Consider the following 15,567-nt stretch of genomic DNA (forward strand, 5'->3'; position numbering starts at 1 on the left):
AATTGTCAAGCTGCCAATTCATTTAAAACTTCTATCTTTAAATTTTTGATAAAATATGTCTGAAGTGTTAAAAGAAAATCATTGCTTGCAAAATCAAGTGTCAGTTGATATATTCCTGAAAGCTTTCGTTCAAATATTATTGCTGAGTAACTGATTTTATGACTTCCAAATATCATGGTAGGGTGTCTGTCAGTTTATAGTTTGATTGACAGCTTTAGTGGTGAGACACTGAAGTGGAACAATGAATTCTCTTGCTTTTTTTTAAAAATCAGAGATGATGCACTTAAATGCAATATTTTTTCTTGTATAGTTGAAGAAATGTAAATATAGTCAATGGATTTTTATGAATGAGAGTGCTTTTTAAAAACCTGCAATGGACAAATTTGTTCTTTCATCTCAGCAGGTTTCCTGACATATACCCATGGTGGATGCCAGATGAGTTGCATAGTAAATGGAAGGGCAAAAGATGAATTTCAGGCTGACATGAATTGGTACAGCGCTATAAAGACCAGAGGGATATAGGTTGGCATAGAGAGTAGAAGTGCTATTGGGTGGTTATCACAGAGGCATAAGTGGTACAGAGGTAGAATAGGGAGATACGTTGATGTGGAGGTCAGAAGAGGTTGTGGGATGATTGGCAGAAAGGCAGAGGTTCGATTGGAGACTTGAAGGGCATGGGATGTGTGTGCATGTAGGTGGGTGGAGGGACATTTTATAATTTATTCGTCTTTTTCAAACTTCAGTACAAAGCTGGAACACCAAGGCAGACTTACCACTCAGTCCATCTCCACAATGGGCAACTTCTGCACTCATTTCAGGGTCAACTGGCCTGATACCCAAAGACCCCTGGCATCCCAGAACAAAAAATCCAACTTCTGGAGTTCTTTCACATGGGTCAGGTTTGGGGAGCTGTGAAACATCCTAACTCTGTGCTCCTGAACACAGGCCCATAGCTTCAATGGTACACAGGTACATGGCAAAGGAGATTAATTTTCTCCATCTGTTTTTCCTACTGATCAATCATGGAATAAAAATTTTCCGAAGTGTGTGAGAATGTCCAATATGTGTTGAGAAGATTAGTTTTCTAAAGGATTAGTTTATTACAGCATCAGCTGGGCATATATTAATACATTAAATATATCTTGAACTTTTATAAAAGACTTTTCAAAGCAAGAAAGATTGGCAACAGCAGAAAAGTTTGCACTTACGAAGAAAAAAGCTACTTGAATAGAGACACTGAGTCTGCCATACTTTCAGACAGCTTTAGGGTTTGAACGTAGATAGTCAGTGAGAAACTTGTCACAGGGAACAGCTTTGTTATCTCTCTCATTATCTATAATCTATTTTCTCAAAGTTTATGAAGTGATAACCCAGTGTAACCATATCACTGTATATAACGGGTTTATAAAGAAATCATAAACCAGTGTCTCCAGAAAACAGATCTCAATTAGCCATAACTGATCCAGGAAAAAAACCTCAGTGCCAAGAGCTTGTGTGGAAACTTACTTTGCTTGCAGAACAGCATTCGTGTATTCTGTAAATTAGTGTCTTCTTTTCAAATTTTGTTGCGATTTGGCTAAATTTTTAAGACAGTCCTCCATAAGTATCTATAGTTTAGTTTTGGCTCAGAGTAGTTTACATATGTCTGTTTACGAGGGTGTACTATTTTGCAAGAAGGGATACTATAGACAGGTTTATGCATTTCAAACCATTTGATAGTAACCTTTGCATCTTTGCTTGAGAAATTTTTGGTACCAAACGCATTTTTTCTTTACAAATCAAAGGAACCTCGCAAACTTGCTTCTGATGTTGAGCTGCATACTTTTCAATGTCTATATCATTGGCAATAAACATCTCCCTTTTAAAGCACAAACTTTGTTATGAAGAGTGAAGGACAGGGAGGAGGAATCAGATAACCCCTTGCAACTGTGTTGCAACAAATTGAATATGTTACATGATTTTCAGGACTCAATTGTACTGCTGTGTCTGTATCCAGCTGTGTTTTGAAGCATGAGGCCAAGATATTTACACAGATGTGCAAGAGAACCCGGAATTACTGTGGATCTGGTGGTCCTGCAAATTGAAGAGAAAGATGCCAACACAACATCCTTTTTCTGATCTCCCTGCCCAGTTGGAGGTTGCAACCAATTGCCATTTTAGGATTGAGATAAAAGCAACTACAGATGCTGAAATCCAAAGTAGACAAACAGGACACTGGAAGAACACAGTAAGTCAGGCAGCATCAGGCAGTGAAGAAATCAATGTTGCAGGCATAACCCTTCTTCAGGATGAGATGTGAAAGTAGGGGGAGCTACAAATAAAGAGGGGTGGAGTAGGGAGAGTAGCAGAATGGTGTGGTAATGATAGGTGCACACAGTGGGGTGGGCACAACCTGGTTGGTTGATGGGAGGAATAAATCCGGTTGGTCACTGGAAGGGTCAGTAGGTGGAATGGAAAGGAGGATGCGGGGCTGAAAAGGGAGCCAGGGGTTGGGTGGGAGGGTTATTTGAAATTCAAGAATTCAATGTTAAGTCCCCTGGGCTCTAGGCTGTTCAGGCAGAAGATAAGGTGTTGTTCCTCCAATTTGCGCCGCAGTGAATCAGACCACAAATTGGATGAATAACACTTTATCTTCCGCCAGGGCAGCCTACAGCCTGGAGGACCTAACATTGAGTTCTCAAATTTCAAATAACCTTCCTACTCATCCCCCGGCCTCATCTCTTCCCTTCCATTGACCAACCAGGTGGTACCCACTACCTGTGCCCACCCCACCCTCCCTCTCTTTATCTATACCACCCCCTTCCTCCACATCTAGTCCCGAAGAAGGGTTATACCTGAAATCTTGACTTTTCCAGTTCCTGACACTACCTGGCTTGCTGTGTTCTTCCACTCTCCTATTTGTCTACCATTTTAGGATCAATGCTCAGTGATTGGGAAAGATTGTGGTTGGAGGAAAAGAGAATTATTTTCTGGTAGTGGTGAGGAAGGATCAGATGCTGGAGCCAGAGTAATGCATTGTTAGGTCCTCAGGTCTCGGGAGAAGAAGAGATGATGATGTGGACATGTACTGACAGTTTGCATGTCATGAAAGTCAACTGATACGAGGTCACAGATTGGCTTGAGAAATGAGTGGAATTTCTTGCTCTACTGGATAGGCTTGCTCCTGTATCTATTTAGTTGGATGACTTCCTGAGCCCTGGAAAGCTCAGGAAGCAAAGATCAAATTGCTCATTGAGCTTCATATTGATAAAATAATGAACGGTCCTGGATGCAACATAACCCATTTGATTGTGGTCACATAACAGAAAGGTAGTAAACTTTTTCTCTGCCCAGGAAAGTTTCCTGCAGAGATTAAAAACCTAGAATTTGACCCTGAAGCACTACAGGAAGAGAAGTTTTTTATTATTATCTGGAATATATAATTATTTTCAAGAATGTTTGATGAGGACTTGTAAGAGTTTGCTTTGATTATAAAGGGACCAGTTGTAATGTTCTTGTACCATACATAACACTGGATCATGTGACTTGGCAACCTTGACCTACAGCAGAAGGAATATAATATACAGAAACCAAATGGTTGATGGATACAAAGAAAAAAATGCAGACATCGAGGAGAGCTACAGACACCAAGCTAAAGCAGTCACAGACAAAAAAAAAAATGGAACGGAGAGAATCCTTTTGGGAAGCAGCAGGAAGAGATCAATTTTTCTATTTTACAGAAAAGGTGACAAGGGCTATTGAGATACAGCTCGAGCTGACTGAAAAGGTTGAAAAGCTGGAAAGCTGTGCGCATAGCTTGAAAAAGTGAAGAACTGGATATTGTACCAGAAGTGGCCAAACTGTTTTATTGATTAGTTGATTAAAAGGAATCATCGAAAGCTACACTGTCAGGATTATCATGACCCAAGGGCTAGGAGGTTTGTAGAAATGTATCTTGTGATGATAATCGGTCCTTCAAGACCTGAAGATGAAATCAGATAGGATTCCTGATGAACCAGTGTAAGTGCAGACTCTGTAGCTACAACAAGCTATACATACAGAAAGGGAATGCCTCTGGTTATATAAGATGTAACTCTGTTGAACTTATATTTAAAGTGAGATTTAGCTTTTTATTTGAAAAATCATTTGGCTGTTCATTTATATTTGATTTCTGTTCGTGTAAAAGTCACAATAAGGTGAATCGCAATCGTCATAAAGGTTTCCTCACAGGCATCATAATATATAGACACAGCATGGGGACATGACAGTGCTAAATTTAATAATGAGCTAGATTTATTTAACAGCCTAACAATGCCTGTGTGTTTGTTTAATAATCATCAAATATGATTCAGCTTGAGAGCGAAGTTAGGAAACACTTATACATGCAAAGGGTGGTAGATACTTGAAACCTTCGTCTATTAACAGCAACGCAAATTTGATCAGTTATTAAATTTAAAACTCAGATCGATAATTTTTGTTAACTAAAGGTATTAAAAGAATATAACAGGTAGGTGGAGATAAGATTGCAAATCAGTGATGCATTTGTTGAATAATGGAACAGGCTCAAGTGCTTAAATGAGTGTTTGCTTCCAGTGTCATAAAAATAATTACATGTGCATGTTGGCAAGCTCTGTTCCCCAATTCTTAATTTTCTGTTGGTCTCCTATGAGATTTTACATTACTCTGCTGCCGAGTCTCATCACTTGATCATAGTGGATACTATTTATTGCATTCCATCAAGAGTCAAAAAGGGGCTATAATCTTCGGGTGTTTGTTCAATTGTGACCCTTAAAATACCAAAAATTCTGATTAGCATTTTCTTCCTCTCAGCCAGATGGATAATACCTTGTAAAACTAACTTGGCCCAGTTAGTAGATGGTCTGGCTGATTGCTGGATCCTAACCAAAATCAATTTGGATTGTTGCTTATGTACAGACCTTACCAATTATTTGCAAGTCAGAGGTCACGCACATCTTACAAGCTAATCTTTTTCCTTCAGAACTTAATCTTGCTGCCTTTTATCCATAGCAGAAGCATATTTGTTTTGAATCTTTCTGAATCTGTCATCAACAAAAAATATTTTCTTCTTATTGCAGGAGTAGTGGTGTGGTAAGAACTGAGGCATGTGTGCTCAACAAGATGACTAGATGCTGTTACCTCAAACAACAGCTGTAATACCTCACTGAGACTAACTAAATGTTAAACAGTTTTGCAAGAAACCCTGCTGCGGCTGCACAAAAATATGCAAGCTGCCTCACAGCTTAATAAAAAAGACCACTGGTGCATAACACTGATATTTTTATTAGAATTCATTTGTAACAAATGGAACTTGTGTCAGCAAAGAACTGATTTTCTTACAGACTTTTTGCCACCAATGTAACCTAAGTAAGAAAATAAAAAGCACACCTTTCAATCTGTAAAACATTTATGCTAACTACTGAGTAGAGGTAATTGTATGATTCTTTGAACAAGCCAGTTTACATTTTGTTTTGTTCAATCTATGCATTCAAATGAGAGCAGTGAACACAATGTTACTTCCAAATAAAAAACCAAGACACTCCAAGCTTGAATGGCAGAGTCACGGAACTAGATGTGTATGATAGAATTTTAAAGCCTTTGAGGGACTTGTTGGAGTATCAGGGCAAAATTGGAGCAACCTTTCTCCTTTAAGTTTGTGTTATTTATATACATAACTAGAGTGAATGCACAAGTTATACAAGGGTCCAAGTAGCATGTAATGTGGGTGTGTAGAATCACTAGGGCAGTGCATAGTACAAAGTTTTGGAAAAGTGCACATCTGCCTGGAGGACTTCAGATTTGTGTAAAATGGTTCATTAACAAAAAGCAACAGCAAATGTGAGGAAACAATCTGCAGAAGATTAGCTAAATTAAAATATACTTGTTTTGCACAAATGTTACTTATTTAAATGCAACTAATCAAAAATTATATATGCATGTATTGCCTACATAGAATAAAGGTTAAATAATTATAGCACCTTGTCAGCTTTAAGGGGAAGAACAACATATCATACCGCAAGTTATATAGGAATTTGCAGAACAGGAGGTTTTAATAAAAGAGTGATCCTGGAATGGGAGAGTGCAAGTGAAAACAGGAACACACATCAATGAGAAGCTAAGTTAGAAAATGAATAATTACAGTGGGCATTCTTGACAGCTTACTCCTTTTATTGTAGATTCCTCTGGCACCTACATTCTGATTTTCAATTTAAATATTTCAACATTTTTTTATTGGCTCTGGGCAAAAAGAAATGCATTCCAAATAGAATCTCAATTGGAAATTTTCTCACTCAGCATGTTTGAAAGGTCTGACAAATCGCTCTTGGTACAAAACAGGTACTTTATTTCTTAAAGAATAACCATTAACTGAACACAGATATGAACAGTTATACTTGGCAATGTTAGCAACAGGCTACAATACTGATTGAGGTGAAGCTGGTAGTTCTTATGAGGTGATGGTTTGAATTTTACAGGAACAAATAGATTGTTAATATAACAACATGTGAAGAGATGCAACAAGATGATATAAAGTCTTGCAGCTCCAACTCCATTCTGAGGTAGCCTTCTGTCAGCTTTCTTATTTGAGAAAAAAAGTGCTTTTGCATGATTTCTAATATCGTTTTTGACCTTTGTAGGTCGAACAAACAAAATTTAAAAAAAGCATGACTGGCCTCATAGATTGTCTATTCTCCACTATACTGATGTCTTGATATTTTCTACCTAATTGTCTAATTTCCTACTGCTGTTATTGCATATAGCCTGCAGCACATTACCGATTGGCCTACATCACTGTTGCATTTACTCCAACAAGTAAAACAATAGGCACAATGCAGGTTCATACACATCAAGAAGTTCAAAGCTGCAAAAGTGACTGTATCAAGGACACATACATAAAAAATTGATTATGTCCGATGTCCAGGTGAGACACCTGAGGTACATTGTCTGACAGTAGGGCATTCTGACACTATCATTTACTCACTTTTTTTATTTCATTAGTGAGATAAGGGCATTGCTGCCCATCCCTAATTGCTCTTGAAGTGTTTGGCTTGTTAGGGCCATTTTAGAGGTTAGTTAAGAATCAAACACATTATTGTGAGCCTGCAGTTAATAAAGAATGTGATGCTGGAAAAAGCACAACAGGTCAGGCAGCATCCGAGGAACAGGAGAGTCAACGTTTTGGGCGTAAGCCTTTCATCAGGAATGTGGAGGAGGAAAGGGGGCTGTACTTTTTCCAGAGCATACTTTTTAACTCTGACTCTCCAGCATCTGTGGTCCTCACTTTCTCCTGGAGTCAAGAAAGGCTAGACCAGATCAGGTAAGGATGGCAGATATTCTTCCCTCAAAGATATCAGGGATTGGAATGACAATGGTTACATGTTTACAATTAGGCTGGCTTTCAATTCCAAATTTTTACTGAATTCAAATTTGACCAGTTGACAAGATTGGATTCAAACGCATATCCCTAAACCAATAGTCTAGGTGTCTGGATTACTCACCGAGTGATTTAATCACCACACCACCTCCTCCTATTTGCATGTAATTTACCTCGGCAGTGCACTGTAATAGGGCCACCTATTACATATGGCATTTATTGATAAATGATGATCAGAATGTTAAGGTATTGAAAGAAATGAAATATACCAAGTGCTTCAGTTAAGAAATAAAATATAAAGATGAAAGAATGTACATATTACAATTTGAAATAATAAAGGGAAGGATAATCTTAGAAGTGTGATTTTTAACCCTCTCTGTTTAGTTTGAGTATATTCTATTTCTGATATAGACATCACGTTGAAGGTATTTTGGAGCTGCTCAAGTCAGATTTCCTTTTATTGCCAGTGCATTCTATCACTGCATGTTCTGGCCTGGAACCCATAGTAAACATTAAGGGTGTGCAGTTTCAGTCATTCTGAAGCCCTTTAATCATGTGCTACAGGTTGAGACTTCTTCATTCCGAGCTATAACATTTTCCCAGCTTTGGAGTAACACTTTCTCTTTGCAATTGAATCACTCTGAGACATCCGATTAGCAATGTTACTCAAGTGACTTTGCATATTGATTGGAAAATTGAACTGTAGTCAAACAGCAAAATGGAATTTAGTTTCTTATAGAAACTATGGAATATTTTCAATTAAAACGACCTTCCAAATCTACACCCCATGTAAAATTTCCTTCCTCTTAAAGAAAATAAACATTAAATTTCAACTCCACTTTACTGCTGACCCTGTGATTATTTCATGTATTTGCATTTAATGCCAGATGTAGCAAGGTCATTATAAAGCAGAGAAAAAAAACACTTCCCACACTAAGAGATTTCAGACTTCTTTTATATATAATGCAATTTATTGCGCACATGTGTAAGGATGTGTTTCAGGACACCATAAGAACCTATTAACATGGGTTACTGAATTCATTGATGTGCATTCCAGTAAACACTAACTTCTCACCATCTCATGACAGAAAACCTAGATAACTAATTATTATTCAGATGGAGGTTGCTAGTAACATATTTGGCAAGCTATTCAACCACATCTTAAAATTCTTGATACGGAAGATCTGAGGAATTCAGTAGCAGCAGTTTTATACTTTGCGCCTCCCTGTTGATTCCATAAAGGCCCTTGTTTGTACTTAACTTTGTTTTTTGTTGATTTATTTGTTCTCTGACTGCTACAGATAACTCCCACTGAAATGAAAAACTCAATCAGACCGTTACGTGGTAAGATAAATAAAAAGGACTGCACAAAAAATGTGCATTGAAAAATTCAAATTATGTCCGTTTCTACAGCCAGATACATACATAATTTCTACAGCTTAAAAAAAAGCTACAGTCTGAAAAAAATATGAACAAATAAGCAACTTCTTAAATTCACTTCATTGAATGATAAACTTTTGTTAAAAAAGGGAAAGAAGTTTACACAGTTAAAAATGAAGCACAGGTCAGCAGTATATTACAGTACTAAAAAACTAAATCAGTAATTTCAACATTCCCTCCCTTTTAATAATCAGTATGAGCAAATGGTGGTAAGGGGTGATGTTGAAGCAAACGTGTCCAACTAGTTTCTCAAGTCAGGAACTGGCCTTTTCATTACATTTTTCATTCTTTTGTAGGTACAGTACTCAAGGTTCATCTTTGCAGTTCATTTTTCACAGTTCTGTGGTAATCCTTTACACAATCATTGTCTTCCAGAACAGGTTTTATCCCCATTTCAGTCAAAGTTGAATCCTTGAGTTATTTGAAAAATCCTTTTGATGACACATCAGAAAGGATTCTCCTCTTCTTTTCAATTAGGTTATTAAACTGCCAATGCTTGGTCCACCTGGAATAGTTTTTTTTTAAATTTCCCTCCCTCCCCCCTCCCACCCCAACTAATTTATCTTGAGCTAGGAGTAAGTAGTACTTCTCAAGCACATTGTATGGCTCAGAAGAGGCTTTCTGGATCTTAAATGGCCTACTGTAAATCCATGGTGGATCAGGTTTTACGTTGCATAGTGATCGAAGCTTCCAAGGTACTCCAGTGCGGCTCGATAACAGAATTGATACTGATCCTGCAGAGACACAAGAGAAAATGAACTTCCAATAAAACAATATGAAGTACAGTAAATGATGCAGCTAAATTTCATGTTTAACATAGTGAGTGCACTCTTGTTCAGTGAGTGCAGTTAGGTACACCTACTGACTGCTCTGAACAAATAGCATTACAAGAATGCACTAAGTCCACGCTTTATCGAAGAAGGCTTCCATATCTGAGACTAAGCAGTTCCATAGTCTTTAGCCTTTTGCATTGGAAGAAAGACACCTGTGTCCCTTTCTCATACAATTAATTGTCAGCAGTAAGTATTTTTAAACCATGCATTGTAAAACACCATTGAGCTTTGGGTCGGGTCTGTGTATCACAACTGAACTCTGCATTATTCAGTGAGTTACTCACGAAAATGCTCATGATCGTTTGAAATTCTTTATTTGCATTTTGGCCAGGGCACTGAAACAATGGAAACATCTGCACATTTGCATCAAGTTCCTCCTTCCTACTTTAGACGCATTAAGAGTTAATAGACAAGCGTCTCCAAGAAAACGCTAAGGTGAATTTAAGACGAGCACTTCAAGAATGCATGAATGGTGTCCTGCGTATGCATCCAAACTCCTCTACGTTAATATTTTAAAAATCCTGTCATCATTTCAAATGAAAATGGAATAGTGTCGGTTAGATGAGCTTCAGATTGGTTTCACAGGTCGGCGCAATATTGAGGGCCAAAGGGCCTGTACTGCGTTGTAATGTTCTCTGTTCTAAACACTGGGCAGTTGATTAAGAGTATTTACCAAGCTCATTTTACATTCACTTTCTTTGCAGCATGATAGCACATTGCCTGCATTATTGTTCTCCTGGGTGAAGCGTTGTGTAAAGGGGTTAAGTGGGAAATATGATGTTATCAGATCTATCCTCAACTGTCATGCTCGGGTAACTGAGATTTCTTGCACTTGGCTGTTTTGTCTTAAATTGATCTAGGAATTTGAGACCTATGAGCTCCCAATAAAATTGAAGGAAATTGGATCATCAGGGACACTGTATGAGCAAATTTCTTGGTGAATGACTACGGAATCAAGTCATGTAAAAAAAAAATGTCTTTTATGAGTCAAAATCAGATATGTTTTGGTATATTGTTTTAGTTTTTTTTACAGAACTGTGAATATGAATTATTAAAAATTAGATTAGTGACTTTATAGTGGGTAGTTGGACTACAGATTTTTTTTTTACCCCTATTTATTTCTCTGTGGGATGCGATTTCCCAGCTTTTATACACCGTCTGTAAAGAGTGCCCCTTTTGGCAACTGAGGAAGCTTTCCTGACTCAGAAGATTATGCATTTAATTCTTCCCTCCAGCACAAGGGTACTGAGTGAATTGCACTCTTTAATTAAGTTTGCTTGAGAATGAGGGACTAAAACTCGGCTGTGACATCTCCATTCTTGCAACTGGAGCATGACATGCAAGTTATTGGAACTTCCAAGGAAAGGCTATACTGTATCAGAAAACGCAGCAGAATTTCAACTTGCCAAACATGCACAGAACCAAAGAAGCTGGTCCGTTCTTGTCCAACTTACTCCCTTTAAGAGTCTCTCCAGCTCAACCTCTTTCTTTTTAAATGGCAGGAATATTGCTAAGGTGCTAACGTGTGTTGTGACATTATTATCAGTGACGACTGGAAAAGGAAAAGCTATGTCTTATGTAAACACAAAACCTGCACAGTGAATTACCAAAGACTGATTAAAAATAGCTTCAGTGTGTCTTTCACCCACAGAAAAATGACAAATTGTAGCAGTTCAGTATGTAGTACTCATCATTGTAATCACAGGTGGAAACCAGGGAGCATTTTTCAGGCCAATACATTGCACTGTTCAATTAAAAAAAATTTTGTTCAATAACTATCATTTTTCATACTTAATTCCAAAATAAATAACGCTGCATCCCAAATGCACAATCTTACTTAAATAATCTTCATAAAGAATACACCTGCCAAATTTTAACCATAATTAAACATTATTTTAGACTTGCTGAACCTCTGTGAGCATCCCCTAATGTGTTTTTTAAGCTGGTACTACATTTCCTATTTGTGACTGCTTGTACTTTTCAACAGCTGTGGACACACCTTCATACCTGCAGACAGGGATGAGGAAGACAATCAGAATGGGTGTGTCAGGCAGGTGGACTTGTACCTCAGATGCTCCATTCAAAGAATGCTACTCACATAGGGGAGCTTGCTTTTTTATTTGCAGCTCTGCAAAGAAAACTCCAAGCAGAACATTACACTTCTGAAGATAAAACCAAACAAGATGATCCCCACAGCTAGTCTGTCAGACTAGTACCAGCTCAGGGATGGTTCTTCCAGGCAGGCTCCATCTAGATAAGTATGCAGGTTGGTGACCATGTTTTCCAAGTTTCAGCACCATGTGTATTTTACTTGTCGATTATTGGCCAGGCGCAGAAATTTTAGCAATTTGCATTTGCAAAGCATCCCACATCTACAACATCATGGGGGTAGGTGCTGAGAATTCTGCAGGAACTAACTCACCTCCCATTTCCACAAAATCTGTCCATAACAAGACACCAGTCAAGAGTCTTATAGAGTACTCCCCACTTTTTAGGAGGAGTGTAGCCATAACAACACTCAAGAAGCTTGACTTCATCCAGGCAGCCTGCTGACTGACACCACATACACTGCCTTCAGTATGCATTTATCATTGATACACAGTGACATTAGTGTGTATCATCTACAAGACGCACACTAATAACTCACCAAAACATCTTAGTCGAGACCATTCCAAACCTATAACCACTATAATCAAGAGAAGGATAATAGATGTGTGGGAACACTATCACCTGCAAGTTCCCCACAAGCCACTCAGCATTGTGGCTTGGAACCATTTTGCCATGGTGGTGGGTCAAAATCCAGGAATTCTCTTCCTCACAGCATTCTGGGTCTACCTACAGTATGGATGGCAAAGATTCAAGAAGATGGTTCAGATCATCATCTTCTCCAGGTCAACTGGCCTGGGCAATAAATGCTGGCTTAGCCAGCAACTCTAACATCTCAAATATCACAAAAGCATTCCCTTTGGAACCACAAATCTTTTCATTTTCTGCTGGCGTTTGGAAGGAGGTATATGTCAAGAATGAGCATTGGGTGAGAAATTTTCAAAGTGCGGAACAGTTGAGGAGTTGAAATCTTGGGAATTCCTCAGAGCAAATTTGGAAATCTTGTTCCATTTTGTTTGTTCAGAGATAACATGGCTACATTAAACACGTGAGCTTAAATATTTTCAATGCCATGTACTTCCACAAGAAAAGATCAAAAGCATACTCTTCAAATTATAATAGCTGAGTCACATTACAAAACCACAGGATTTTTACAGGTCAGCAGGAGGCCATTTGACTCACTTTGTCTTTACCAGCTTTCTGAATTCGTGCCACTCTGCTGCTTTCTCCCCATAATCCGACATATTGGTTCTCTCCATATGATATTCCAATTCCTTTCTGAAGGCCTCAACTGAACCTGTCTCCATTATACTCACAGGCAATACATTCCAGGTCCTACATGAAGAAGTTCTGATATTGTTTTGCTATTTTTGCCATTTATTTTAAAGGTGTGCCCTTTTGCATTATTTCCTTTCACAAATGGGAACAATTTATCCTTATCTACTCTGCTCAGACCCCTTAGGATTCTGAATACATCTATCAAATCTCCTCTCAAACTTCTTTTCTCAAAGGAAAATAGTCCCAACCTGTTAAATCTATTTTCACAACTGAAGCTCGTTCCCCCTGGAATTGGTCTCTCTCATTCTAGCTCAGCTCAGTGAATGGTCTGTGGCAGACTGTTATGAATACAGAAAGCCACTCTCAGTTAGCAATCAAATGGCAAAACTAAACTCCACCACCCCAGAAAATAATTAAAGATGAGTTGGCAGCTTTCACTAGTGCTGTGTACATTTGATGCCAGCACAATGGAAATGTGGAAACATGTAGCAGCTAATGGAAGTGCTAACTCACATTGGTAGCTAGAGTACTTGGCAAATGGTACCAAAATATAGAATCTGTTGCTCTTGCTCAATGGGAGTTGTTCAGATTTAGCTTTGCTCGAGAATTTGCAAACTAATCCGAACAGAATTATTTGAGCCACCTCATGTTTTCCATTTTGCTCAACATTCACAGTTGAATTGATGGGCTTTGTAACTGAACTTGAATATTTAGGTGGATCTTTTCACTTCAAATCATTTTCATCATTCACTTGGATTTCCACCCATAGAATTTTATTTTCTCTCTCCACTTATTCCATTACCCAAACCATTTTGTAGTTGGGCAGAGGGATTATCATTATCTGATATGTAAATCAGTTCATAGCACGTGCTGACTTGCTATATCAATACAGAAACTTACAAGTTGGCATCCCTCCACTCTCTGGTACAAAAGCCACATCAATATTGTGTGTTACCTGGGACTAGCCTCCACAACAATGTGTGAAACCATCTGGAACCCCAAATACAACTGCCAGAATTCACTAAGGCTGGTGGTGGTAAATAGCTAATTGCACTGGAGTTTATAGGCCACTTGTCTTCTCGAGTACTAGCAGAAGGATGATCATCTCACAAAATATAAAAGGAGTTTCTCCTTTCACATCGCATTCACAAATAACTGTCTGTGTGCCTCAGTAAACAACATTTTTTTCTTAACTCATTTGCCATAAAGGATTGTGATCAGACAGGTTGCCGCAATTTTCTTGGAATGGAAACTGTTTAAATGGAGAGCTTATAGAAATTAGAATATAGTAGCATTTAATTCTTTAAGAACTGTTTGCTTACCTCTGTCTGCACCATAGCTGGCCGTTGTGTTCTTAGCATCTTGACGGTCTGAAAGATATCCACAACACCCTCATACCTCATTCTTTCCAACACAATACTTAGTGTTATGAAAACACCAGTCCTCCCAACGCCAGCACTGTGGGGAGCAAAAGAACATTAGTTAAAAGACAATCATGTGGCTGAGAAACTGCACTGGTAATGGCTTCCCACACATTAAACAATTATTAAATATAGTATGACAGCCAGTGTTTCTGAATGTTTCTGCTACTCTAAGCCCTATTAACACAACAGACAGTCAGGGTTTTGTAAACATCTGATTGCATAAAGAGTCAGTGAAGTGTGTTGGGTATGTAGTCATTTAAAACATGACAAACTTATCTGGCAGTGTTCATTTTTAATTGCTATAATTTAAGCGGTTCTATTTAATGTGCTGCAACAATAAAGTGAACCCATTCAGTAGCAAACAAAGAAGGTTTCAATGTTGCTGTGAAGGTGGTAGAATGAAGCTGTGCAGTAAAAGTAAGCACACATCATTGTGATCTTTATTAGTTACACTTTCCTTTGGAGTTTGATAATTACAAACAGTATTGAAAGAATTTCTAGGCTTGAAGAAGCCTTCCCTAATCTCTTTTGGGGTAGAAGTGATCTGTATAAGAAGGACGAATTGCATCTGAATTGAAAGGGGTTGAATGTACCTGCAGGGAAATTTGATAGCGGGGCTTGGGAGGATCTAAACTAATAAATGGGGTGGGGGGAAGAGAGAAAGATAGGGGAGAAAGAGAGGGGGGAGAGAGAGAGAATAAGGGGGAGCAAGAGAGGGAGGGAGAGAGAGCAAGAGAGGGAGGGAGAGAGAGAGAGATAGGGAGGGAGGAAGGTGGGTCCCAGGAAGTTGGTGAGGAAATAGATCAGGCTGAGACAGGTGCACTTGGGAAAAGGAGCAAGTCAAATAGTCAGGGCAAGCAGGAACAAATCAGAGAACAAGGTAGGACTGATAAATTAAACTGCATTTACTTCAATGCAAGAGGCCCAACAGGGAAAGCAGATGAACAGGTCATGGTTGGAAACACTGGACTAGGGTATCATAGCAATTACGGAGATGTGGCTCAGGGATGAAAGTACTGGCAGCTTAATGTTCCAGGGTACAGAAGCTATAGGAAGGATAGAAAGGGGGATGAGGGACAAGGGGGAATGGCATTTTTGATGAGAGATAACATTATCT

General features: G+C 38.5%; 1 protein-coding gene across 25 annotated transcripts in view; it reads right to left on the reverse strand.

The window, feature by feature from the left end:
• Window positions 1-5,260: 5,260 nt before the first annotated feature.
• The window catches only part of LOC122562121 (receptor-type tyrosine-protein phosphatase delta), a 2,484,958-nt gene continuing 2,474,651 nt past the window's right edge, over window positions 5,261-15,567 (reverse strand). For all 25 annotated transcript variants that reach the window (XM_087996666.1, XM_087996678.1, XM_087996656.1 and 22 more), the window contains 2 exons: window positions 14,349-14,484; window positions 5,261-9,543 (listed from right to left, as the gene is read on the reverse strand). In XM_087996666.1, coding sequence (XP_087852792.1) covers window positions 9,475-9,543; window positions 14,349-14,484 — 205 coding nt within the window. In that variant the 3' untranslated portion in view covers window positions 5,261-9,474. The remainder of the gene's footprint in view (window positions 9,544-14,348; window positions 14,485-15,567) is intronic.

Source organism: Chiloscyllium plagiosum, unplaced genomic scaffold (assembly GCF_037043375.1).
Source record: "Chiloscyllium plagiosum isolate Xiang-an unplaced genomic scaffold, Cpla_swu_hap1 HiC_scaffold_2, whole genome shotgun sequence".
NCBI lineage: Eukaryota > Metazoa > Chordata > Chondrichthyes > Orectolobiformes > Hemiscylliidae > Chiloscyllium > Chiloscyllium plagiosum.